Below are 27,016 nucleotides of genomic sequence, written 5' to 3'. Positions count from 1 at the left end.
TAATCACACATAGATGGACCCAATAATAATTTGATAATTTTATGATAGGGAGGGAGGGTGGGTGGGTGGGTGGATTTCAGAAACATAGAGGATCAGGCCATTTTGAACCTATTTTTGGTAACTTTATTAATTGAACAATAACACCCCTATTATAATAGAATTATGCCATTTCCTCACAAAAATTGCAGCACTAATGCTTAACTGCTTTAAGTGGTGCATTTAACCTTGATATGAGGAAAGCTTAAGACCATATTGAGTGAGACTTCCTCTCTGTTATTTTGAGTAAGTTGGGATATTGTGACAAATAGGTACAACTTATATATCATTGTATCAACAGTCAGCATAGTCTCCTATTACTCCATCAAGGTGATCCTCTTTCGCCTAGTCTCTTTATTTTGTGTACGAAATGCCTCACCTCTCTTCTTGTTGGCACAATGTCTTTGGCAAGGTTACGTGGTATCCAGGTGAAGCGACAAAGCCCTAAAATCACACATTCTTTTTTACTAATAACTGCCTCATCTTCGTGAAAGTTGAGCATGACTTTGTAAGGAGTCTGAGGAATCTATTATGTATATATTATGGGGCATTTGGCCAAACTATAAATGGTCATAAATCTTGTGCCACCTTCAGTCTGAATACTCCTACTAGGCTGAAGCGTATTTTTTCAAAGATTTTGGATGTTCGCAGTATATGCTAATTCAAGGAAGTATCTTGGTCTCCCTTCATTGATTGGCAGGAACAAGAAGGAAGTCTTTTAAGAATTACAGGATAGAACTCTTAATAGGAATTGGGATGGAAGAAGAAGCTTCACTCCCTTGCAAGAAGAGAAATTCTTATTAAGTTGATGGCTTTAGCTATTCCCTCATTTTCTAGGGCTCACTTTTCTTTGCCTGTATGCTTGTTATCAGACCTGAACAAGACATTCTGTAGATTCTTATGGGGGCAAAAGCAGCATGAAAGGAAGATTCATTGGGTTAGTTGGGAAGTTCTTAGCAGGCCGAAGCTTGAAGGAGAGTTGGGAATTTGTGACCTTGTCATTCAGAATGAGGCCATATTGGCAAAGCTGGGATGGCAGCTTTTAAACAAGCCAAACCTCGTGTGGACTATGATTGATTATAAGTATCTACTTTCCTTATTTTGACTTCAAGATGGCCCCAGTAGGTGAAAAGCCCTCATGGGCTTAGAAGAGTATCTTAAAGGGCATAAAGTTATTGGTGAAAGGGACCTTGTGGATTGTGGCAAATGGTTGGTCTACACAAATTTGGGATGATCCATGGGTGCCTACCCTTGAAGGTTATATGATTCAATCTCCTAGACCTCGCAGATTGTTCAGATTGGTGGATGGTGGATCTTATCTCTCCCCAAGCTCAGTTGAGGGTGGATAAGTTGAGAAGGCCTTTTCAACCTTTTGAGGCGGAGGCTATCAGGATCAGATTTGTTGGGGGCCCATCCTAAGGGCATATTCTCAGTCAAATCAGCCTATAGGTTGGGGTCTTCTCTAGCTATCTCTCTCTCAAGCTCCAATAGTAGGATCTCTTGCATTCCCACATCAGTGTAGAACATTATATGGAATTCTAAGACTCCCTCCAAAGTGCAATCTTTTCTTTGGAAGGCTTGCTTGAATGCTTTAAGTGTGATAGTGAATCTCAAGAGAAGAAATATTGTTCTAGTAGATTTGTGCTTGCAATGTGGGCAGGTGCTTGAGATGGTGGAACATGCCCTTTTTGAGTGCCCCTCAGCTCAACAAGCATGGTTTGCCTCTTCTATGACTATGAAATCCTCTCCTAACTCCCTTTGTGCCTATCTATGAATGGATTATTAAATGGGGTAAATTCCCTGGTTTGACAAAGAAAGAACAACAAATGAGCTTTATTTCTCATGCTATTATTGTTTGGGAGATTTGGAAGATGAGAAATACCAGAAGCTTTAAAACCTCCTTTCAATGATTGGATTTCTATTGTTAATAGGAATGTGGAGGCAGCCCTCTCTCTGATCCATGGGATATCTCCTTCCTCTTCTGGTGAGCTTTCGGAGTCTATCCGTGTGTTGTCTGATGCTTCCGTCTCTTCTAGGCCAAGCTTTGGGCTTGGGGTGTATTTGTCTATCTGTTAAGAGGGAGTTGTATTTCATCACCATTGATCATGTGGCACCCTCTTCAGCACCTGTGGGGGAGCCCTAGCTCTTCGGATGGTTGTAAACGTAGCTCTCCATGCTAGTTATTGTCATGTTGTTTTCCATTTAGATTGCCTCACACCGATTAGATGCTTGATGCTTGAGTCGTACCTTGTTGTACCTTCCATCTATTGAGATTTCCACAGTTGTCGAAGATATAAAGATCCTCCAAGCAAGATTTGATTCTTGTTGTTTTCGTAATGTATATGGGGCGGAGAATATTTTTACCAATTCTATTTCTAAATGGGCGGTTGATTCGTGAGGATTTGTTGGATTTTTGAGATTTGTACCCACTTGGAGCTTGTTAGTTTTTCCCCCCTTAGGGGCTTTTTACCCCAAAAAAAAAAAAAATAGAGGTTTGTCGGGTTTCTAAATCCAGTTAAAACGCTAAAATTCCAGCGATCATTTCAAGAGATAACACCTGTGGCCTGAGTCCTGAGTCCTGAGTTCTGAGTCCTGACCGTACTGTCTCTCGCCCTTGTGAATCGTTACTTTGCCCCTTTCCTGCTAATATCAAACCCTAACGCCACTCGCCGTTCCAGACTGCTCTGCCTCACCCTCGCCCCTCGCCCCTCGCTTTTGCCGTCGGACGCTGTTCACTGCCTTCTCCGCACGCCCATAGTAGCCTCGCTCATTCAGGTTAGTCTTTCTTTTCATCTCGTGCCAGAGACAAGCGAACCTCTGAACCTCCTCTCTCTCTCTCTCTCTCTCTCTCTCCCTCTCCACCGTGACACCGTCTCTGTAACCATAACACACTTTCTGCCGCCCGCCCGCTCGCCTGCCATGCATCGATTTCTATCCCCCTTCTCTCTCTCTCTCTCTCTTCCTGGATTTCCCCCTCTGTCTCTTTCCAGGTAATGCTTTAGGGTTTGCTATTCGTGTGGAAGAGCGTTATGCTTGTTTCTGTTCCTGTTATGGCGATATATTAGGATTTAGGATTCTCACTTTTTCACTTTCGATGATTGTGTTCTGTTCTGTTTTAGTCATGCGTCCAGTATTTAACAATTCCCATTCTGATTATTTTGGTCTTGTTCTAAAGTAATGGGCATTATTTCTGACTTGCATCTTGCCTTTTCTGGAATTTGGAGCAGCTATGACGGACGGAACTCCTGTTGACGTGAAGGATGAGGTGGCAGAGGTAAGTTCCTGATCTGTTTGAGATGATATGGAATGTAGTGGGAATCACAATACTGTCTTTTGTATTTGTGTGTAGTTGGGTTTGGGCATGTTGTTGGTTGCATTGTAAAGTTTTATTTGTCTGATTAGTTGATAAATTGATATACCCAGCTATCTGAATAAATCGTAATGGAAAGGAATTTCAAAAAGCAATTGTAGTGGAAAACTAGCCATTCTTCTTCTTTTTCAAAAATTTGGGCTGAATATTGATGAGTAGTATGTCATGTTTGTCAAAATTCACTCTCAATGGTCTGTGAATACCTCTTTTGCAGCTTGCCCCATTCGATCCTACAAAGAAGAAGAAGAAGAAGAAGGTTGTTATTCAAGATCCTGCTGATGATGCAGTGGAGAATTTGGCTGAGAAAACAGAAAATTTGTCTGGTACATTTGAAATTGATGATCACAAGTTTACTTTTGAATAGATTTCATTAAGACCTGATGTTTTTTACACTGCTCCTTTTTGGAGACTCATAAGGTTCTTCACATGCAGTGTCTGATGGAGTTGAAAATACTTTTGCCGGCATGAAGAAAAAGAAGAAGAAAGCTGTAAGTCAGCATGTTTTCCACCTGAATACGAATGCAATTGCATTTTAGCACCTTATTATTTTGACTACTCTTAGACAGAAAGTGGTAAGTAATATCTGGAGTACTGTTGTTGCAGGTAGAAACTGATACATTGAATGATGAAAATGGGGATGCTGGTGAAGATTTGAATGGTATGTGCTCTCATTCCTATTTGTTTCAACTCTAAAGTTTGTTACTAATTTGATCATAATATTATGGCCTTATTTTATTTAGACATTAATTCCTTTGATTTTTTTCTCTATTCAGACCATGTAGGTGAGGATGAAGAAGGAGAAGGGATTGTACTTGGACAACGTTATCCTTGGGAGGGAAGTGACCGAGATTATGAATATGAAGAGGTTTGATTTTTTTTTTCCAGTATTTATAAAAGCAGAATTCTAGCTTTTTTTATTCAAGAACCTCCCCTGCTTATGGTTATTCTTTTCTTTTGCCCCCTAGTACCTCCTGTGTGTGTCATTATCTTTTACTATCAGGTTTTGATTAAGTTTACGATACCTTACACTTCTTAGATTTAGCAATTATTGGCATTTGATAAGTCAGTTATAATTTTCAGTAGTTTCTTTCTCATTGATTTCTCACTTTGAGCCATGCATATGTTGTTATAACTCACTTCTGTTTCTCTCTCTCTCTCTCTCTCACAAATGTTAGTAGTGTTTTTAAGTACTGTTAGTCCCAGCATTTTATACTCAATTTCTTCAATCACCCATTTTTTCATTTCACTTGCATGGGGCTGATGGGTTTTGAGGTCTGTACTTTTTCTTTTAATTACCAGTGGTTATTTTTCTATATAGAAGCTTATGCTTTTTAATTTTGTTTATTAATGTATATTTTTCTAATGGATGCAGCTTTTAGGCAGGGTGTTCAACATCTTGCGTGAGAATAATCCTGAGCTTGCAGGAGATAGACGTAGGACGGTGATGAGGCCACCACAAGTACTCCGTGAAGGCACAAAAAAAACTGTCTTTGTGAACTTTATGGATCTATGCAAGACGTATGATTGGGCTCCCTAAACACTGCTTTATCATTCTCTTTTATCAGAACTTCCCTTTCTTTATGGCTGCTGATTGCTGTTACAGTTGTGGATGTTTATAATGTATTTGGTATCACTTCTATAGAAAAAGTTGCATTAATTCATGAAAACAACATTGAGGGAGCGGGGGACATAACTCTGGACATTGCACGGTTATGTCAACAAAATACCTGCTGAATTGGAAGCTTCAAATGAGTTGAGTGATTTCATGAATTATGAAGAAAATAAAAAATTTAAATACTCGCTGAACATGAAAGTGAAGGAGAGGGTGATACATATGAATATTGAACGGTCATTGGCAACATTTTCTTGGCATTAGAAAAGAGATGCTTGCGTTAGACATTGATCACGTATGGAAGCCTAGATGTAATCTAGACTTGGGTATTTGCGTTAGAAGGTTGGTGATGTAGATAGATTTACTTGGCTAAAATATTGCCGCAAGAAGAACCAGGCAGCAACTGCACAGAGGTCCAACTATGGACCTAACCCCTGGTGGTTGAACCAGCCAGCTGGCTGGGTGTTTAGCTAGCTCACGTGAACTAATTAGATGTAGGAATATTAATTATTTAGTTGTCTTTTATTTCAGCACATGTCTTTATTTCAGTACATTGTAATATCGAAATATGATTTGATTTCCAGTTTCTTAGTTCGAATAGGATTCTAATTTTTTTAGTTCTATAAAAACAATGTAAGGCTCAAAGCCTCCCCTCCACAGTCCACACGATTTGAATATTGAAGTTATTGAGTGCCTTTTGCCTGAAGCTCTTTGAGAAGCAGTGTGGGTGGGATACCCTGACCTGAGAGAGGTTGTATCTTGAGTTCTTCTTCCCATTCCCCTGTATTACCGCCATACACATACTGTTTGAGTATTGTCGATCAACCAAGGTTGTTGGATTGTGTTTGTTCTCATTATCAATAGGGTTGTTTGATCTTTTAACTACTACCATACTTCACACATCAGGTAAGACCAGTTCAGTGTTCAATCTCTGATTTTATAAGACTGCGGATACTGTGTTTTGCATCCTATTTCAGTATATATTGATTTAATTATTGAGCCTGATCCATTAATCTGATTTCACCAAAAATTTGGGAAATCAAAGGCCACATCTAGGCCTCCACTCGACCCAGATCTGGAGTTGTTCTGAACCTTAATTTGTGTGCTACTTATAAATTACCAAACCTGACACTTTTGGGATTTCAGATCTAGTGTGAATTACACCCTATCTAACCATCCGATTGATTTCCAATTTGGGGGTTTTGTTGGACCTACCTAGAGTAATACTCGATTCTGATTTGAGTTCAATTCAACCGTTGGATTAAAAGTAATCTCATTTTTACTGTTTTGTAGAAATTCTATCTCAGATTTGAATCTCTCTAATTACTCTCAAAGTACCCAACTATTCCTGGGATTAGTAGTGATTTGAGTAAAGAAATTTGATTTTTTCAAGAGTTTTTTTGTACTGTTGACCTGTGCAAATGGGATTGAAGTTTTAAGACTTGATCTCCCTCCTCCTCCTCCTCTAGTTCTTTTCATCTCTAAAATCAGGTGTGATCTTTCCTCTCTTTTCTGTTCTTTGTACTTCTGATTCTCTTGAATTCCATCTTTGATTTCTTCTAATTCTCTTTTCTCTTCATATCAATTTGTAGTTTGATTATGTTCTTAGCATAAAAATCCGCTCTTTTATGGTTTCTTGATTCCTACTCCAAATAGATATTATCTCAAACTTCAAATCTAACTATTGGATTTCAATTCTGCTTCCATACTTTGCAATTGGTTTTGAGTTCTGTTTTCTAAATCTGATTTCAGATTTCTGACTATCATTAGACTTGTTATTTGGTGCTGAAATCAATCTCTAATCTGGCTGTCTGAACCTTTCATCAATTCTTAGATTTGAAATTCCTAGGAATTTTCAGATTCAAAGAATCTGACCAATGGATGAATCCTGATTTCTGATGTTATATCCTCCCATCCAATTAGAGCATTTGACCAGAATTTGGTTGAATCTGATCCCTCGTTCTTAAAATTTTTTGAAATTCTGGTTTCATTCCTTAACTGCGATCATGTCGCGAGCTATCTCCCGCTGGATATCACTAGTTCAAGATTAGCACTGCATTATGGTAATGATACTTCGTAGATGTCGTAGATGGTAAGGCGTGATACTATTCACAGAGATATACATACGACATATTTGTTTAAACTCCACTGACATAATCTTGTGTGCAGTTTGAAGCGAAGATGTGCCTCACAAGAAGATTAACTAGAAATCATGTTATAATGCCCTGGGGAGCTTATTGTTTTTAACTCTCAAACATTGAGTTGAGTTTATTGCTTTGGGCTGGGATTTATTTCACTTAAGTTGAATGAGATATTTTGGTGGGCTGCATACTGAAAATTATTGTAGTTTCTGTGATGCAAATTGAAGTGAATTTATACTAGTGTTTGCTTATTGCCATTGATGTGGTAAAATGCATCCTTTTTTTTTTTTTTAAATGCATAAATTCTGACGAGAACTGGAGTTTTAATTCTTATTTAATATGAGTTTCCGGTCTATTTGTCTTTATCCTTGATCTTATGTTCCTCATATTTAATATTAGAATTTTCTTTCATTTCAGGATGCATAGGCAGCCAGAGCACGTCATGAATTTTCTTTTGGCTGAAATGGGAACTAGTGGATCTCTTGATGGGCAACAAAGATTGGTTGTTAAGGGAAGATTTGCTCCTAAGAATTTTGAAGGGATTCTGCGAAGATATATCAGTAAGTTTCTTTACTATCTTATTAAAGGTTAGCTAAATGCATGGTAACTTCAGATTTTTTCTTTAGTGGTAAGGAAAATTCTGAGGCACTTTTACTTTCTTTCCTGTTGATAACTCGTTTTTTCATTTCTCTCTTAACCGTTACTCATCTTTTTTCCAGATGAATACGTCATATGCAATGGATGCAAAAGTCCCGACACAATTCTTTCAAAGGAGAACCGTTTATTCTTTCTCAGATGCGAGCAGGTAACCAATATCTTTATTTGTTCTCATGAAATCACAACCTGGTTCAATCTAAGTGTTAGGATTTAAAATGTAACCACAAGCGTACAGATCAGTGTAGCTACGGGTCGAACACAGGGAGAGCAGCCATTTTATTTTTTTGCTTCTTTTAATAATGTGAAAATGGACCAATTAATGGTTGTGATCTAATTCTAATTACCGCTCTAAACATATGTATCTAAAATAACGTCCTAACCATTCATCTAAGAATTTAAATATGCAAGCCACGCAATTAAAATTAAATAAATAAATAACTGAAAATAAATACCCCATGCAATTAAAAAGCAATGAAGGAAAAAAATGCTGAAATAAAAAAAGTAAAAAAAAAAGGGGATAAAGTTAGAGAGAGGTTCACAAGTAGGTTTATCTACTTAGCCCGAGGGATGCATCATAATATGAGCTTCCCTACTTGACCAGAGAGTCACTCTTACAAGGGTTACTCTACTTGGCTTTAGGAAAAAGGAAACAATTAAAATAAAAATAATAAAATGATGGGTTCTATGGCTAGGAGGGGCAAAGCCAATACATACACTAGTCATGAACCTTGGTTGAAAGAACCTTGGTTGAAAGGGATAACAATAATGTAATGACTGAAATTAAAATCCTAAATTAATAAAGAAATGGTAGTCAGAGGAGGGAATGAGAAGGGGGAGAGAAGACTATTGAAGAAACCTCCCTACCTGAATCAATGCTTAAACTTGAAAGCTTGGGTGATTTGAGATACTGCCAACCCTAAAAACCAGATCTAGAATGAACCAAATCTGAAATTTCTAGGCCTGGAGAAAACAAATCTTGAAAAAAAAACTGAACTTGAAAAAAAGATGCTCCATGGCTCGTGATCTTGTCACCTAGATCTAAGCCTAGAACTATAACTTAAAAATTACAACTCAATTGCATAAATCATAAACTAAAAGGATAAAATAAGGAGTTTGCATTAATTGGAAAAAAAAAAAAAAAAAAAAAAACTATTACAAAAGTGATTAAAGCAAAAACAAAGAAGAACTAAAACTAATGAGAGAGAGAGAGAGCAACTAAAAAAAACCCCAGAAGAAGAATGAAGTGCCTCCTCCCTTGTGTTGATTCTATTATATATAGAGAATGGAGGAGGGAAGCTAACGATTTTAGCTTCTAAAAAAAAAGATTTTTTTTTTATCTTGTTGATGAGGTGGAGGAGAGAGAAGAGAGAAAACATGTGGAGAGAGAATCTCCCACAAATTTTCTCGCCTTTTTTTTCCTATTTTTCTCCCTTTTTTTATTTTTCTCTCTTCTTGGGCAAGAAACCCCTTTGGCCGATTTTTCTTGCTTGGATTTGGACAATATTCTATTTTAATGGAAAATTCCTTCCATGCCATTGTCTTTTCTTTTTCTTTTCTTTATTTCTTTATTTTTCTTTCCTTTTTTTTTCTCCTTGCGCACAACCCTCTTAGCCGACCTTGCTTTAAGTGATGAGTAGAAGAGAGAAAATCTTTCAAAAAAAATCTCTAAAAAATGGTAGCCAAGAGTTTCGAACTTGAGACCTCCTAATAAGAAAGGGATATTGCACACCATAACACACCAACGCTAGGTAGTTGTTACTAAAAATGAATCTGCAATCACTTAAGGGTGTGGTCCATCGATCCTTGTTGGCATTTGGAATATTCCTTGTACCCCTGGGACAACTGCAGACGGGCTGATTCTGCATCTCGGTTCAGTTCTGATCCATTATTCTTTTTCTGGTCCGAAAAGAATAATCACTTGTATGGTTGACCAAACGAATGTATACTTTTAATTGAACACGTTTATCTTGTTTAGAATTTCGTCCTCTTTGCAACCATGAAAAGAAACATGACCTCTTTACATGTAAAATTGGAGATATAACGCCCGATAGTCCTTAAGGCCTTGAAAATATAAAATCTGTAAAAAGAGAGAAACCCAAGGTAGCTCCATTCTGAATATGTAAAATGTATGTTTTACTATCCTAGATTTCACACATAAATGTCTTCATCACTAAGCACGTGGACAACCTTCATATGTGAAGTAAATCTTGTGCAAACTTGCTATCATATATTGCTAGGACTTAATTGACATGCATAGGGCATTCTTATCCGAATTTTGAGATTGTCCATAGAATGAAGATGTCATCAAGAACTTTTCTTATTGTTTTATGGTGCTGGGGAGGTCAATGGTGAATTGGTGATTTGCATTTTTTATTAGATTGATTGATTCAGTTAGCAATATGATAAGAAGATATCTGAAATCCAGCTGAGTCAGCTATGATAAGAAGATATCTGCAATCCAGCTGAGGCCTGAATGCCTGATGCCAGCCTGAATATTATGTTTTAATGTGATCTATTAGAATTTCTTAGATAATCCAATACTGCTGCTTTATGTCTACAATAAAAGGCAATCTTTGCATGGTCAACTTCTTTTTGCCATTTTTGGCCCATAAAAAAAGTTTGGAATTGATGAAATATCTTCTTTCTAATCAAACTCTTATTTGCAGTGTGGTTCTGGACGGTCCGTTGCTCAAATCAAGGCTGGATTTGTTGCGCGTGTTGGACGTAGGAAGGCTGGGACATGATCTAGGCTGGCTCTTTTATTTCCCCCTCCCTTACTTTTGGTCCCACCCCCATTTCCTGGGGATCATATTATGTTAAGGCAAGAAACTCAATTCTTGTGCTGAATTGGTTGTCTATCCCTTGTGATTTTTCCTGAATTTAGGTTGAGAATTAGATTCTTAATGTCTTTCTATTTGGTATTTGATTGCATTTTTTGTTTATGGTGATTTAGATAGGCTTATCTGAGGACCGGAATATGGATTTCTTATGAACAATGTTCATGTCTAGATTTGTCAAGTGGCAGTGATAGATCAGGTGGGGCTACTACATCTACATGTGAAACTTTGTCCATTCGAAGTTCAATGTACAGACTAGAGAGAGAGAGAGAGAGAATGGAACCACCTGCCATTTTAACTTGCATTCTTTTATAACCTAACGAACCCGACGGCAACGGCCAGTGAGCATAAACACGTATTTCCACAGGCAGTAGTAACCCAGATCACCATAGAGACACCCGAAGAAATCTGGACCACTTTGAGACGCTGCCTTGGTTGTTTGGAAATGACGAATGGAATCCAACCATTGGTCATATTGTTGGAATTGGTGTGCCTATCAAACCTAATTTTAATAGTTAAACGATATATATAATTTTTTTATTTTCATGCAAAAGAAAAACTTCAATTAATTTAACAAAAAAGAGTTCACATCCTAAATACGATATCTGAATAGTTAAATCATCTGCCACCACTACTAAAGATCTATTGATTTTCATGATATTGTAGGAATTAGGTTTGCGACAAATTTATATCTTAAACTGTTCACATTTAGTGCTGTCAGGTATCCTGATATTAGACGTTAATGTGTTTAATCGTATATGTGAATATTGTATTGGATCACTTGAAAAATTTTGGAGATAAATTTTCTTATAATAATTTAAGATTGATTTGTAGACTTGAGAAGTCCTTGTATGAGTATTGGGAAGAAGAATGTTGTGGCCCATGCACTCAGTAATAGGAGAACATGAATTTATTATCCCGCCTCCTATAAAATCAAAAAACCCTTCCATGTTGATAACTCTGCACTCTCATTCTGGTTCTTGTGTTGGTGTAAGGGCCACGCAATCAAAAGCACATGAATTTTACGTCTCGCAAGCATCGATCTCTCTGTTCTTGGAGTGTTACAAGATTTGGTGTACCAACAATTGGCACCAGCATGCTACATATAACAAAGTGGGAAAGATCTACTTACTCTTCTAGTATGTTAATATAGAAAAAGTTGCGATCAAAATTGAAGACCCAACTAGCAGAATTGTTAAGCTGTGGTGCAGAAAGATTCATGCTCACCAGAGATCTCAAGTTCCTTTCTAACTGTTATCTACTTTCCTCTCCATCTAAAAAAAAAAAAGAATAACATGAAAACCGTGGTCTTGAGCATATTGATCTTCAGGCGTACGATAGCCAACCTATCTCTCTCCTTATCAGAAAACGGATAGTATATTTAAAAAATATGTTTAGTGGGACGGAGCAGATACTACATCTACATCAATGTCCCCCAAAATCCGTCCGACGTGGAACTGGAAGCACCATGTACCATGGTCCTCCAGCTGTGGGCTCCGTTACTCTAAAAGCTTGAGTTGGCTTCTTTAGTCAAGTAAAGTATGATCATGTGAAAAGGAATCATTACTACAAGTTCAGTTCCACTTTAGTTTATCCAGTAGTTGTCAACGGGACCCACCACGGTGGTAGGGGCCGGCAAGGTGGAGGTAGATGTGGTGGGGTTATTGTTCATCCAAAAAAAAAAAAAAGTGGTGGGGTTATTGGAATTTGAAAAGTTGAAGTCTTATCTCTATCTTGGTAAGGAACCTAAAATGCCAATCCCAATTAGTATTTGACAACTGTCAATGCATTGGTTAGCCAGGTGTCCAATGAAACCCTAATACACTGCTACTTCTAGAAGTCTATTGGTCAGAGGAGGTGGTAACGTGTAGACGGCGAGACACGTAGCACGGAGAAGCAGCTGAGGAGCAAAGCAAACAGAATTACAGGTTTACACCTTTGTCTCCATCTCCTCCCGGTCTCTCTGTCTCTCTCTGTCCGGTACTCCGGCCTCTGAACCGTCGTGTTCTGAAACTATAATGCAAGAACAAATCTCATTTTAATGAACCATTTTAATAGTAAGACGCGAAGGAAATCTGCACAGGTTCACAGCTAGTGTATAGTGTCGGCCGCTGTGCTTACCTCCAGAAACTGGGACTCACTCTCTGGCTCTACTGTCTGTCCAACCTGGACTTCCACCTCACTCCTTTGTTTCTTTTCACGCCATGAAAACGGGTCACTCTCTCTGTTCTTGATTCTTGGAGCTGGATTTATCTGTCGTGTACATTCACTAGTGTTTTTTTCTTTCTCTTGTTTTTGATTGTCTCCGTGGGAGTAGGGTGGGGGTGGAGTGGGGAGGGGGTGAGAGGGTGGTTGTAAATGGCACCTTCCTGCTCCCTCCCTTGCAGCTTTTCAACTTTTCAATGGAATTGAGTTTGTGATGCTTATATCAGCTCTCCTATGGTTTATCAGATGTGGGTATTCTGGGTTTCTTTTGTCTTGTTGGAATGGATGGTTTATTTCTTTTAGATTGTCATTTTAAATAGTGGGTCATTTCTACCTTTTAATGATTTATTACAGTATACTTTCTGTGGATCTCTGGATGGTGTTGTATTTATCTTCAAACTGTTCTATCATAAATTAGGTTGAACGATGCTGTAATGTTTCCTGTTGTTCTTTGATCTAAAAGGATTGTATTGGCGTGGTTTTGATGATGGATGCAAATACATGTCTCTCGGATATCATATTTCCTCTCTGTTTATGCTTTGGTATTCATGCATTTTCCTCTCTGTTTATGCTTACTGGATTCGAGCACCTGTGTTTTAGGGAGCAAAACCCAACTCTGACATTTGTTACATAAAATTTTAAGATTCTGCAATGAGTTCTTGAAGTGGTCAGGATTAAAACTGAGTTTGGGGGTTGCATAATTCCTAGAACCTAATTGATGGTACACATGATTTAATGGGATTTGGAGAGTTCTATAGGAGCAGAGGCCATTGCCTAGAGCAATGGTAAGAGGCCATTGCCTAGAGCAATGGTAAACGGTTCAGACTGCCGGGGCAAATGACCAGGTGCGAGTCTTGAGTGCGGCCATTTTGTGCCAAATGCCTGACAGTTAGGAGCGTCTCCAAACTTGCCCCCTCCTAGGACCCCCACATAAGCTTCTACCAGCACTGGGTAATGGCCCTTGGGATCAATCAATAATCATGGTACCACTTTGTCTCTAGATGAAACTTGGAATCGGTGACACTGAGAAGTGCTGCACTCATTATACTACTTAACAAAGTAAAAAATGGACTAGTTTTAAATTTAGAAACTTGGCCTAGGAAAAAAATGATGGAAATAGTATTCAGATTCAATTTTGACTTTTTAAGATAAAATAGAAACAACTTAAGTCTTTGTTGTACTACTCTTCCTTGTTTCCTTCCACGGCTCCCCTAGGCTTGTGTTTGTACACAAAAAAAGAAATAGCAGTTCAAGACAAGAATCACTTCCTTTCGTAGCCAGAAACAAAGGAAGGCTTTTTCACAGCCATGATTGGCAGGGTAAGAGGGAGCAAAAATTTGACAATCTAAAACTAACCCAAAATGATACTAGAATTTATTAGGTTCAAATCCAATGCACAATATGACAAAAGTATCCTTTTTGCCCACAGAAAATTAACTAAGTTGGAAAAAAAAAAAAATCCCCTACTAATCCAGTTGTCCTGTGCAACTTTTGATGTTCTTTGGCACCACATATGCCTCATGACCCAGAAAAGGTTTCACATGAGCCCCACACAGATTCAACTCATTTCTATGGTTCTAATGCAATGCTGTGTATTCTCATCTGAACAATGGCTATCTTCTATCAAATTCAAGTGAGCATAAAAAATCTCTAGCTTTTAGAGGAATTTGAGATGTAAAAAAGTTTTGAAGAGAAGAAGTTCAGTAAGATTCAAATGTAATGCTGAAACAAGGAAAATCATGAAAATCTCTGCTTGAACATTTGTAAATCCTTGAGTTTTTTTTTTTTAATTTTCTGAATGACATGGATCAAGATGAAATATCAAAACTGAAATTGTGGAACAATCCATTGTGGCCTATTAAACACAGCCCAAAAAATTTGGCAAAAGATGGGAGGGTTTTGTTGCAAGTCTTCTAAGTGTCTTAACTTCATCAATATGGACTAAAGGGATTGCTTCATCACTGTGATTACTGATAGAGAAAATTCTGGAATGATGAAAACCTGAGTATTGGACTTAGTTTGGTAAAGTGCCAGAAATTTGGCAGTTAGATGAAGTTCGAAGGTATATGAGACAAAAATATCTTATTTACCATATAAATTCATCCCATAGACATAAAACATGGTATGACTAACCTATGGACCTAAATCATGGTCTGACTAAGGAGTCACTTATTATACAATAAAACTTTGAGCAATCTTGTCTAAATTAATTTTATGTTTGGATTATTCCCTGTTTCCAGCTTCCAATAGAATTTGCTTAGCTCAATGCAAGAACTAGATGCCATGAATCTACTTTTGGAAAATATCAATATTGTTGGGTAATAGAACAATCTACACTTTATGTGCTGCAATCTGTTTGCCGCTAAACAACATTACTAATGATGAATAATTGGCTCTAAACTGAAATTACCCAATGACTAAATGACTATTACCTGGTTTGATCATTCCAGGTGTTTCTTGAAATCTTTGATGATCGAGGAGATCTGCTGATAAAATATTGTGTCTAAAGAGGCTAGAAGTGTTGTGCTACGGAGAAAAATGGGCTCGGGGGATGAAAATACACATGCTAGGCCCTCAAAACCAACTGCTTCAACTCAGGTTCTCCCTCCAACCCCCCCAATCTCTTTCTCTCTCTTTCTCATGGTTTAAAGTATCTCCGATACCGATACGATACCCTCCGATACGTATCTTAAATTTAGCCGACTGATACGATACATGGAGTTTTTAAAATCCTTTCGTATCGATATATACCCTACGATACATACCGATATGCACCAATACACTATTGATACGTATTGATACTTTATGAAAAATATAAAATCGAGGTGAAATATACGTTTCGATATGTATCAGTACATATCGGTGAGTATTTGTATGTATCGATCGGTATGTATCGATGAGTATCAGTACGTATCGATGAGTATCGGTATGTATCGATCAATACGTATCGGTGAGTATCGGTATGTACTGATACAGTGCGCTACGGTCATATAATGGCCAAGATGGGTATTTTTTCAAAAAACACGATTTTTTGAGGGGTTCTTGTTCCAAAGTTGCTGTCAGCCATATTTCTCTCTAACTAAAGTGGAAAGGAAGGTTGGGAATAAGGATTTAACATTTATGGGATAACTACAAACATTGAATTCTTAGTGTGATACCCTCAATTTAGTGTTTATATATAATACATGTTATCAATAGCTTTTTTTAATAAATTTTTTATGCAAAAGTGTTTAAAAAGGTGTTTCATATCCATTTATGTGCATATCTTTAGCGTATCTTAACGTATCTCCGATATGATACGATACCTTCGGATACGTATCTTAATTTTGGTTGACCGATACGGCAACCGATACCAATACTTTAATCTCTTTCTCTCTCTCTCTTGCTCTCTCTCTCTCTCTCTCAATTTTCTTTTTTTGACAGTTCTTCCTTAATTTACAGGAGACACCTACAACGCCTTTGTATCCTAATTGGTCAAGTCCTTTGCAGGTTTCTGATGAAAATGTGTTGAGCTTACCTTCTTTTTTCTTTTCCCCCTGAATTATTTTATTCAGTGTCTGGTTGAATTCTTTTAGTAGCTCATGGCTTAGCCTTTTGAATAGGCATACTATGGTCTTGGTGCTACTACACGTCCCTTTTTCACCTCACCTGTTTCTTCTTCTCCAACTCCCCATCCTTATCTTTGGGGAAGTCAGGTGAAAATTTCCATCCATCTGAGACTATAAAGTGAACTTCATGTTTATATCATATGATTTGAAAGGAGAAAGATTCTTATTTGCTTTTCCTTCACGTCTTTCAGCATGTAATACCACCATATGGTACTCCACTTCCATATCCTGCTCTATATCCTCATGGAGGACTTTACGCTCATCCTAACATGGCTATGGTGAGCATGATCTCCTTTTGACTTATTTTACATTTTTCTTGTTATGTTATGATCTCATTTAATACCTGATGTCGGAATCCATTATGCTCTTCCTCTCTCTCTCTCTCTCCCCTGTTCCCCCCTTGTTTTCCTATTAAGATTTCAAGAAATGTTGGAAGACTACTTGTCTAGTTCCTCTTTTTCATTAACTATTTGTTGGAAGGAGAAATAATAGAAACTACCATTATGCCTTGGAAGGGCACTTATTAATTTCTGACAATAATCTGTACCTGTGCTTCTCTAAGCTTTTCTCTGCAGTCTCAGGGTGCACCACCAACAGCTGCAGAGGTGGAAGGAAATGCCCCTGATGGAAAAGACCGGACTTCAACGAAGAAATCAAATGAAAGTTTGGGAAATACTGGTGGCAAGCCTAGAGAAAGAGGGAAGGCTGCTTCTGGTTCTGAAAACGATGGTCCTTCATCAAGGTGGTTTAGTTTGAACTTCTGTATATGAGGCTTCAACCTAGATTTCTATTTGCCATACTCTGTTTTATGTGCTTTTATCAACTAACTTTTGAAATTACTTTCTTTGTAAATATAAGTAGTGCTGAAAGTGGAAGTGATGGTACATCAGCTGCAAGTGATCAGAATACTAACCAGCAAGTATGTGTTTGCTTTCTTTTTAATATTTTTCAGTTGTTGATTCCTTTCTTCAGGCTAAAGAAATTGGCTGATATAACTGGCTTTGGCGCGGCTGCGTGTACAAATCTGAACCCATCTTATTAAATAGAAGATTGAAAGCTTTCATTGACTAGGCATGTCAAATTTGACAACTGTGCGAGATATTTCTGTCTGTTTAAGGCTCCCCGTGGCTGCCAGTGCTTCAGCAGCTATCAATTTCTTACTCATGTTAAACTTTTCTTGCCAAATTCTCAATGTGATTCTTCTCTTCAGGAGCTTACTGGGAAGAAGAAGAGGAGCTTCGACCAGATGCTTGCAGATGGTACCATTCTCATCTGAAGTATTTTCACTCTACCTTTTATTAATTAAATGTATTAGTTTTGTTACTTGAAGGATTCTCTCAGGTGCAAACGCACAGAACGCCAACACGGCTCAATACAGTGGTGCAGCTGTTGAATCATCTTTCAGTGCAAGGGAGCAACCGGCTACAAATGTCCAAGTTTCGGTGCCAGGAAAGTCTGTGGTAGCTATACCTGCAACTAATTTGAACATAGGAATGGACCTTTGGAATACATCCTCTGGAGGTGTGCCCATGAAGACTGGATCAAATGCATCTGGTGTCTCACCAGCGGTGGCTCCAGCACCAGTGGTTGGACGGGAGGGGTTTGTAGCTGAACACCTCTGGATTCAAGTAAGAGATCTATTTGCTGCATTATGCATTTTATATGCAGTCATGTCTTCTATTTGGGCTTCTATTCTATTTTTTTGGCACCTATAACATGCACTTCACAACTTCCCATTCGTGTAATCAGTTGTAATCACGCATGATTGAGCCATCTTACAACTTTCCCTGATCTTGTCATTCGTTGCTCCCCTAAGTTTCTGACATTGCTTTAAATTATATTTTTCCAGTATGAATCATTCATTTGGATTCTAACCTTTCTGCTCTTGTCACACATAAATTGTACCATCTGTATTATAGCTGCACATGTTTTATATATATATTTTTTATTGGTTGCCCCACATTTTGCTCCAAAAGTACACCACTGGTCATATTAGTGTAAACCAAAAATTTCCCTTGAATTTAACAATGTACTCTGATCACTCAGCTCTCTAAATGCATCTCTCAGCTCTCATATCCATCCACCGTAGGCTATTTACCTATTTCTATAGGTAACCCTCTTTTCATTCTGGTCCCCTCCTTATGGATGGTTGAACTAAGATTAAGACAATGGCTGCTTTAGGATGTATATTGTTTATCGAGCTTAACCAATCCTTTGTTTCTACACTATGGTACTTTTTCTTTTTTTTTTTATGTACCACCTTACAACGTTACATTCCATAAAATCTGTTTTAGTTCAGCAACTATATATTTTTATTTGGCCTTTATACTCCATCCATTTCCTTCTATCAAAACTGTATTATACATTCTGGAACCTTCAGCTATCTATGCATACTCAGCACATTTGTAAATAAGGCAAAGAGATAGGAACTTATGTTGACCATTGGTGCAAAGTTAATGTGATTGGAAACTTGTCATTTTTCGTCCTTTTTTTTTGGGTTATCAAAACACCGATTTGGGGCCTTGGCAACTCAATTGGTTGCCCTGTTACACCTTCATGATACATTGACATTTGTCAAAGCTACAGGTTTTCATGAATCCTTTGTGAGTCGAGGCTTCATGGTTTGCATGAATCCTTCGTCGTCGTTTTTTGGGGTCCTCTGGCCAACTCATTTTTTCCAAAGGGTCCGTGGAGGTGAATCCACTACAGTATACATGTGGATCAATGGAATACGTACTCTAGGAAAAGGTCAGTGAAAAAAATAACCGTTTTCTGATCCAAATTTACATGTACGGATACTAGTGTTCTGAAAGTATGGACACATTGTAGGTCTTTTCTTTTTCTTTTTTCGAAGTTAAATGTCCATCTTTAGGGTGGTTTTTTTTTTATTTATTTTTTATTTTTTATTTATGTGTGAGGTGAGGGCTAGCTGTATTTAATGCAGGGTAATTTATAGCGCCACCCCCTAGAGAATGCCACTATTAGAGAGACACCCCTTGTTTGCGTTCACACCCCCTACCGTCAGTCTCTGTTAAGTGAGGCTTTGAAATGACAATTTAACCTTTTTGAGTAAAACACATATCTCCATCCTGCAGAGAAAGTCATTGAAAATTTGAGAAAGGTCGAGGAGATCGGAATCGGGAACAGAGGGCTTGCGTGGCCTTCCACTCTCCACAGCGAGCTCTCTGAGTCTGAAATCGATAATGGATTCCGACAAGTACTCAGAGACGGCGGCGGAGGTGGAATTTCTGTTAGCAACAGCAGGAAATGAACAAGAACATTGTGCTGTCACTTAACCCCAAGTTCAGTGAACTACGAACTTTAACCTTACGTCAAAATAAAACACAGCTTCAGGATAATGCGGTTGAGACCATTGCAAACTTCTGCCATGATCTGCAAGACTTGGATCTCAGCCAAAGCTTCAAGCTCACTGATCGCTCCTTATATGCATTAGCTCATGGATGTCCTAACCTTACCAAGCTCAGCATCAGTGGTTGTTCGGCCTTGAGTGATGCTGCCCTTGCATATCTTACTGGCTTCTGCAGAAACTTAAAAGTTCTTAAATCTTTGTGGATGTGTAAGAGCTGCATCTGACAGAGCTCTGCAGGTACATGGTATTCTGTCTTGAACAGGGAATGATATTTTAGGTTCTTTTGCCTCTGAACATGTGGGGTCTTTATTCACTCATTTTTCTCCCTGTGCAGGCCATTGCTTGTAATTGCAATCAGTTACAGTCTTTGAATCTGGGTTGGTGTGAGGGTGTAACTGATGGAGTGATGAGGCTGGCACTTGGATGTCCAGATCTGAGGGCCTTGGTCTTGTGTAGTTGTGTCCTCATAACAGGTGAGCAAAACCTGTCAGATTTGCTAATGGGATGAATGTTAAATATTTCAATGTTTATATGTGGGCCTTTATTCCTTTCATCTAATGTTGGCTTTGAATTCTTGACCTGTTTACATATTTGATGCAGATGAGAGTGTGATAGCCTTAGCAAATGAGTGCCACCATTTGAGATCCCTTTGCCTGTACTAGTGCCGGTATATAACAGACACAGCCATGTATTCTCTGGCAAACAGTCGGGGTGAAGAGCAAGCATGACCTATGGGAATCTGTGGAAAATGGATACAACGAGGATGAAGCGCTCATGAACCTAAATATCAGCCAATGCACAGCTCTGACTCCTTCAGCCGTTCGGGCTGTGTGCCACTCGTTCGCATAAATCAATCGACCTGGAGTCCTCTGGACTTTAGAAGCAGTGGGAGAAGAGATTGTGGTGGAGTAGCGAATCTGCTTTGTTGAAGGAAGTTCCTTGGAGCTGGAATCTCCTGCTAGCGAAACCATGGCAGAGGGAGGCCAGTCCAACCGACCTGAGAGAATTGTTCCAGTGGAGAAGAAATGGAAGCATAGAGTGAAAGAAAGCCAGGGTATTTTGGTCTTTAAAAAAAAAAAAAAAAACCAACTGATATCAGCATTTAAGGTATATTCTGTAACAGAGACTGACGGTCGGGGGTGTGAACGCAATTTGGTATTAAGCAGGGGGTGTCTCTCTAATAGTGGCATTCTCTAGGGGGGTGGCGCTGTAAATTACCCTTTAATGTATGTGTGATTGCTATTCTCATTTTAATTTACTCTGTTCCAATTTGAGGAATATTGGCTGTTTTGAGGTACTTGTATCTCGTCTTTTGAATCTCTTTTGATGCATATTTTACAATTATTTAATCCGGTAGGTGGGGGGGGGGTTCACTTGTCATCTTTTGTTTCCCCATCCCATTGGTTTTTGTGACCATCAGTACATCTACTCAGCTTCAAAATTTGAATTTTTTTTTAATGAAGTCATATAGACATTTTTGGGTGCTTCTTCTTTCAATATTTACTTGGTTTTAATTTTATCATTTTACTTTCACTGACTTGTAACTTTTACTTGGCAAGGATGAACGTGAACTGAAGAAGCAGAGGAGAAAGCAATCTAATCGGGAATCAGCTAGAAGGTCAAGATTACGTAAACAGGTGTTCATTTATTTTTTTAGTCTAATAGCCTGAAATTTTCCTCTTCTTTTCCTCTTCATGTTTTTGTCATTTTTTTTCGTACTCATCTCGCCCTAAATAAAGATCCCTCTCTCTCCTGTTAACCCAACAGTGTGCAAAAATAATTTCCTTTTTGAAAAATGATGAAGTTGGTCCCTCTTTGTAATGCAGTGGTGATCTCGAACCAGTGAGATCCAGTGGGAGATAAGCTTGCAACAGGATCACGCGTAAGGAATAAAACCAGAATTCAAATAATTTTAATAAAAAAGAATCAAGTAATATGGTTCATACAAAATTTTGATCATAGGCTCTAATTGGGTGGGGGAATATAATATCATGATTTAGGAGTTAGGACTGATCCAGTGGTCAGATTCTTAGAATCTGATGATTCCCACTTGAAGAAGGAATCCTCAAATCTGAGAATCAATAGAAGGTTCAGACAAACCAGGTTAGAGATTTATTTCAATACCAAATAACAAGCCTAGTGATAGTCAGAAATCTGCGAATTGAGATCAGACTTAAACATAGTTTTCAAGGTGATGCCTTGATCACCTTGACGCACCCTTCAACGCCTCGGATCACCTAAACACCATGGCAACTATGGAATTAAAAACAGAATTTGAAAATTGATTAAACTGAAATCAGCTGGTAGTAGGAAAACAGGAAACAGGATTCAAGTTTGAATTTTGAAAATGTAAGAATGTTCAGAACAGAAACCCATTGCTTGCTGGCATTCTCTAGGGGTACCTTCTGAAATTCTTAAATTGACTCATAAAATTACTCCTAATCGCTCTCTTATACCGACTTAAAGCAAGTAGGCTTAAAACAGAACTCTTAGAAGCTATCAAGTATCCTAATCTAACTACTAATCCCGTATACTAACTTTAACCCCACTTTATAAGCTTACAAATTAGGCCCATTACATCTATAAACCAAAAAATAAAAAGTCCAAGGATTGTACCCAACTGTGGGCCAAAATAAAGTCTTCCAAAGCCCAATTGGCTTGATTTGACACCCCTAACTGCATCACTTTGATTGTAGCATCTGCTGAAAAATCAGTAGTGTTGATTGACCTGAATGAGAATTAATCTTTGATTTAAAATGGTGACATCTACTCTGGTGGTGTAATGTAGGACTAGATTGGACACCCAACTCGACCCAAAACTGCAGGAACTTTTAAACCAAAGAACAACCATAACCAACACAAACCTTAATATAGCTAATCAGATTACAATAAACAGCAGGACAAACCAGAGGACAGAAGTAGAACAATTCAAGCATATAAAAAAATACTTCAGATCTGGAACAGTGATGTATCGACCTCAACAAGACAGTGCTATTGGTTAGATCAGCATAAACAAATCACAGGGATTAGCAAGGGTATCAACTAGGTTCACTCCACCTTATAAACATAAACCACTTGTCAAAAGATCAACAGAAAATAAACCACACTAGTCGACCACCATTCTGGTCACTACAGTGCACTAGGAGACAGAAATCAATTAACACAGATCAGCCCTATCGATCTCAGAGTTTCAGAATTTCTGTAGCTGAATAGAGGTCAGGAAAAACAGAGGCTTAGTGGTCCAATAACAGAGGCTGAACCATGAACAACGGCTACCAATTTTAATGCATCAATAGCTGGAACATTCGAACCAGAATTCTGGACAGAAGTGGGTTAGAACAGAGATTGACCAGATTAGAGAGATTTAATATATCAAACAATCCCCTGGCCTGATTACTCTAAAATTGGAATCGATTCTTTCTTTCAGCAGGGGTAACACTCGACCAGAAATTCAAAGCCATCAGATGGCTGGTCCCTTAGATCAGTACAGGTCGGTGGAGAAAATCTGGAACTCTTAAAACCCAGAAATTGCAGAAAGTTCAGATTACTTACCTGATATGCTGGTATTCTGAACAGTAACAGATGCTTGAAATAAAATTTGGAAAGAAGAAAGATAAAACTTGAAGAGACCACTCGGACTTCACGCTGCAGAGTGTTGAATGGATCAAACACCACTCCCTTCCACTGTGATAAAACACACAACACACTCATAAGAGCAAACAGCAACATAGCTTCTTTTCATTCATTAAATCGTCTGACTCCTAATGAGAGTCCTTCCTTAATTTATAATAATGATGGGGGTTACATAAAATAGAAACTAACTTTAGTTTTCAAAAACTGAAATAGGAAACTAAAAATTAGAAACTCACCTAGTTACTAAAACTGAAAATAGAAACTTACAAAATAGAAAGTCCTTTAGATACGAAAACTGAAAATAGAAACTAACTTATGACTGAAAATTAGAAACTGACTAGGTACTGAAATTAGAAAGTAAATAACCTCATCTAAAAAGGAAACTAAAGAAAAAGGAAACAAATCAGTGAATCCCATGTGCAACCTTAGAACCCCTAGTTTAGACCCATAAAAGTGGCCCAATACACTCCAAACCACATGGACTGAAGGCCCAACACATATATAACACAACCCTAGGCTTATTCCTAATAAAGAAAGCCTAGTTTGGTGAAGAATCTGCATCATGGTGATTCCTAGATGCTATTGTGTAGGGGTGCCAATTTGGTCGGTCTCTTTGGGACCAGATCGCAGCAGACCAGACCTGATCAGCGGTCCTATCACAATTCTGAAACCAAATTTTTATTTGGTAAAGTTTCTCCGGTTCCTAGGTGGTATTGGGTAATCAGTTCACTATTGGGACAAGACTGATTAATTGACCAGAATATGTGGGAAAAGTGAGGAAAAAATGAAACATGAACAAAATTTATGCAATGATTTGGGTTTTGATCAGGCTTTAATCGGGTTTTGGTTCAACTGGGTTCTAATGGGTCTGATTGGGCAAGAACGTCGGTTTTATTGGTCCTTTTACTGAAACTGACTGATTATTTGAAAATTTCTTTAGACCTAAACTGAAACCAGACCAATTAATGAACTAGGCACTCCAGTCTCAGGTTTAGTTGGTTGAGCTCAGTTGGGTTGGTCTCTTGATTGACACTGTCACTATTATGTAGGCCTGGCTTCTAATTTATCATGTATGCATTTTTTTGTGGTTAGTTATTATGTATGCTTCTGCTGTAAGATCTTGTACATTCGTGTTTTTAGCTTTATTTCATTTAGTTTTTTATTTTGAAGTAAATGGACATCTTGTCCTCCTTTGATCAGGAAAAGTTAATCAATATTTTCATACAATAGATTATGGTCTCAAATAGAGCTGATTGGAGGGAAAGGATCCATGTAGTCGACCCCTTGGTTGGGTTAAGGCTGAGTTGTTGTATTTTCATACAATAGAGAAGTGGTTTTCCTGGATTCCCCATTTACTAATACATATCAGAATATGAGTTCATTGCTATCCTAAAATACTTAAGATGGTTTAAAATAGGATGCTAGCTTGATCTTTCTTTCATTTAGCTGTTTATTGGAGGTAGGAATACAATTGGAGGAGAAGATTCCTCCATCATGATGTTCTTCTCTTTCAAAATTTCCCAAAGTTTGCTATTTTCTTTTCCTTTTCTTTGGGGAGCTAGGACAGGGAGTCACTGAATGGCAGGGAATTTTTTCTTCTTTTCTAAATGTGGTTGGACAAAACCATGGATCAAGTACACTGATACAATATGGACCGATACGTATCAACATTGACCATGTCAATACGGTACAGAACCGTGACAAAAATTTTATTTATAGAACTGATCAGTATCTATACAATCTAATATGGTACCGATAAAGACTATCCAGTCGATAAACAGGCTACCAAAACCCAGAAATCCCAGTTTTTTAAACAGAACTTCTTACTACTATGATTGTTTGGTCAAAACCTTATTGGATTCAATCTGCACGCAAAAATGGCATAGGAGGAATTATTAGACAAGACAAAATTTGCATTAAAGCTCATAAAAGTGGAGATCGAACATCTAAGTTGTGGGTCGAAGTATGTAAAAAAAAAAATGATTTTTTGTTTTGCTTGAGGCTTGGTATTTCTTCTTGTTTTTGCCAAGTATCACATCTAAACTGAAGAAGCGGACCTAGATTTGATCATCTTGAATGATTTGTGATCTATAATGTATATTTTCTGCTAAGTAATTATTAATATTTAATAGTTACATACTACTTCAGATTTGTTTAATATGTTACTAGTAGAGTACTAGTATGAGCTTTAATGCAAATTTTCTAATTTCAATATCGGATCCATGTAGCCAACCCCATTTAGTTGGGATAAGGTTTTGGTTGTTGTTGTAGAGTACTAGTATGGAGTCGATCCGCATTCATATCCGTTAAGGGGTATCCGTGTCCGGTCAAGGAATATCCAGATCCAATCACATCCGATTTGTAACCGATCTGTTTACATCCTTAAATTGGTTATCGTTTTAAGTATATTACTTAATACTTAGTATTATGTTTATGCTTGCATGTGGCTTGCTTGGTTTGAACATTTAGGGATCACTTTAAGACAATATGCTAATACACTAACAGATTTTTCTTTTTCAAATATTCTTGCTTATTATTATTATTTTTTTATTACTTATTAATTGGTTTGATATTGCACTTGCCAATGAAAATTTGAATCACATAGATGCCATGAAGATGGATAACCTGACATTGGTTTTAACCTATTAATATATTTAGTTTTTTTTTTATTGCACAATACTTAAAACACATGTTGTGGATGTATATAAGGATATACATGTATATGTTAAGCGTATCTAGTGTCTCCCTGGCATGTCTTTGAAATGCATCTTAAAACCAGCTTTTTAATACACTGCCTGATACCAATACTTGACACCTTGGACAAAAACAGTTCATGGTGGTGGCTTTATCCTTATACCATGAACAACAGCAAGAAAAACCAGAAGCGCATTGTTCCATTCTGTGTATTCCTTCTGTTAGACTGCTGACTTAACCAAAATGTCACTTGGGATGCATGGAGGTTTAGTAATCTTTAAACTTATGACTTTTTAATAACGTTATATTGCCAAGTGTGAGTCCATTGTTCCATTCTGTGTGTGTGTTAGTGTGATGAATTTCGTCATGTTCTTTCCCAGGCTGAATGTGAAGAGCTACAATCGAAGGTGGAGGCACTGTCGAATGAAAATAATGCACTCAAAGATGAGCTGAAAAGGCTTGCTGAGGAATGCACAAAGCTGACATCTGAAAATAGTTCCATAATGGTTTGATTTTATATACTCCTTTTTTTTGGGTTTATTGATATTTTCTTTTCCCAGTAACTTTTCTAGTTGTCTTAGTCTTATATTTATCTCTTTTGTGATTAGATTAACTCTGCAGTGCTGATTATAACCTTTCTTCAGACTATACTCTTAACGATTCATGTCTACTCAGAGTTTCCATAAAGCCTATTGTCTCATACTTTGTTTATATATTTTAAATGTGCATTCATTACTTAATAAACAACAAGGGAAAAAGGTTCACCAACTGTTTGCTTGAGAAGATCCTATATAAGGGGGTCACCTATTTGAGTTTTTTTTTTTTCCTTTTCTAGGGGGGTGGGGGGGGGGGG

The 27,016-nt window shown here is 37.8% G+C and overlaps 2 protein-coding genes across 13 annotated transcripts in view; both read left to right on the top strand.

The window, feature by feature from the left end:
• Window positions 1–2,568: 2,568 nt before the first annotated feature.
• On the top strand, window positions 2,569–10,764 carry LOC122083286 (eukaryotic translation initiation factor 2 subunit beta-like). Its single transcript, XM_042651038.1, has 10 exons — window positions 2,569–2,811; window positions 3,264–3,310; window positions 3,621–3,729; window positions 3,839–3,894; window positions 4,010–4,064; window positions 4,180–4,271; window positions 4,779–4,924; window positions 7,577–7,719; window positions 7,879–7,964; window positions 10,483–10,764. The coding sequence occupies exons 2-10, from the start codon at window positions 3,266–3,268 to the stop codon at window positions 10,558–10,560; spliced, it is 810 nt and encodes a 269-aa protein (XP_042506972.1). The 5' UTR covers window positions 2,569–2,811; window positions 3,264–3,265; the 3' UTR covers window positions 10,561–10,764.
• Window positions 10,765–12,462: 1,698 nt separating this feature from the next.
• The window catches only part of LOC122083093 (G-box-binding factor 1-like), a 16,235-nt gene continuing 1,681 nt past the window's right edge, over window positions 12,463–27,016 (top strand). Inside the window, exons 1-11 of one of the 12 annotated variants that reach the window (XM_042650774.1) lie at window positions 12,463–12,581; window positions 15,309–15,456; window positions 16,300–16,362; window positions 16,461–16,553; window positions 16,658–16,744; window positions 17,042–17,208; window positions 17,325–17,385; window positions 17,677–17,725; window positions 17,808–18,094; window positions 21,396–21,473; window positions 26,544–26,669. In XM_042650774.1, coding sequence (XP_042506708.1) covers window positions 15,397–15,456; window positions 16,300–16,362; window positions 16,461–16,553; window positions 16,658–16,744; window positions 17,042–17,208; window positions 17,325–17,385; window positions 17,677–17,725; window positions 17,808–18,094; window positions 21,396–21,473; window positions 26,544–26,669 — 1,071 coding nt within the window. In that variant the 5' untranslated portion in view covers window positions 12,463–12,581; window positions 15,309–15,396. The other 11 variants (XM_042650775.1, XM_042650777.1, XM_042650773.1 and 8 more) reach the window with 11 other exon arrangements.

Source organism: Macadamia integrifolia, chromosome 7, assembly GCF_013358625.1.
Source record: "Macadamia integrifolia cultivar HAES 741 chromosome 7, SCU_Mint_v3, whole genome shotgun sequence".
In the NCBI taxonomy this organism is placed as follows: Eukaryota; Viridiplantae; Streptophyta; class Magnoliopsida; order Proteales; family Proteaceae; genus Macadamia; species Macadamia integrifolia.
The sequence above is the reverse complement of the archived record's forward strand: the minus strand, read 5'-3'. Positions and strand labels throughout refer to the sequence as shown.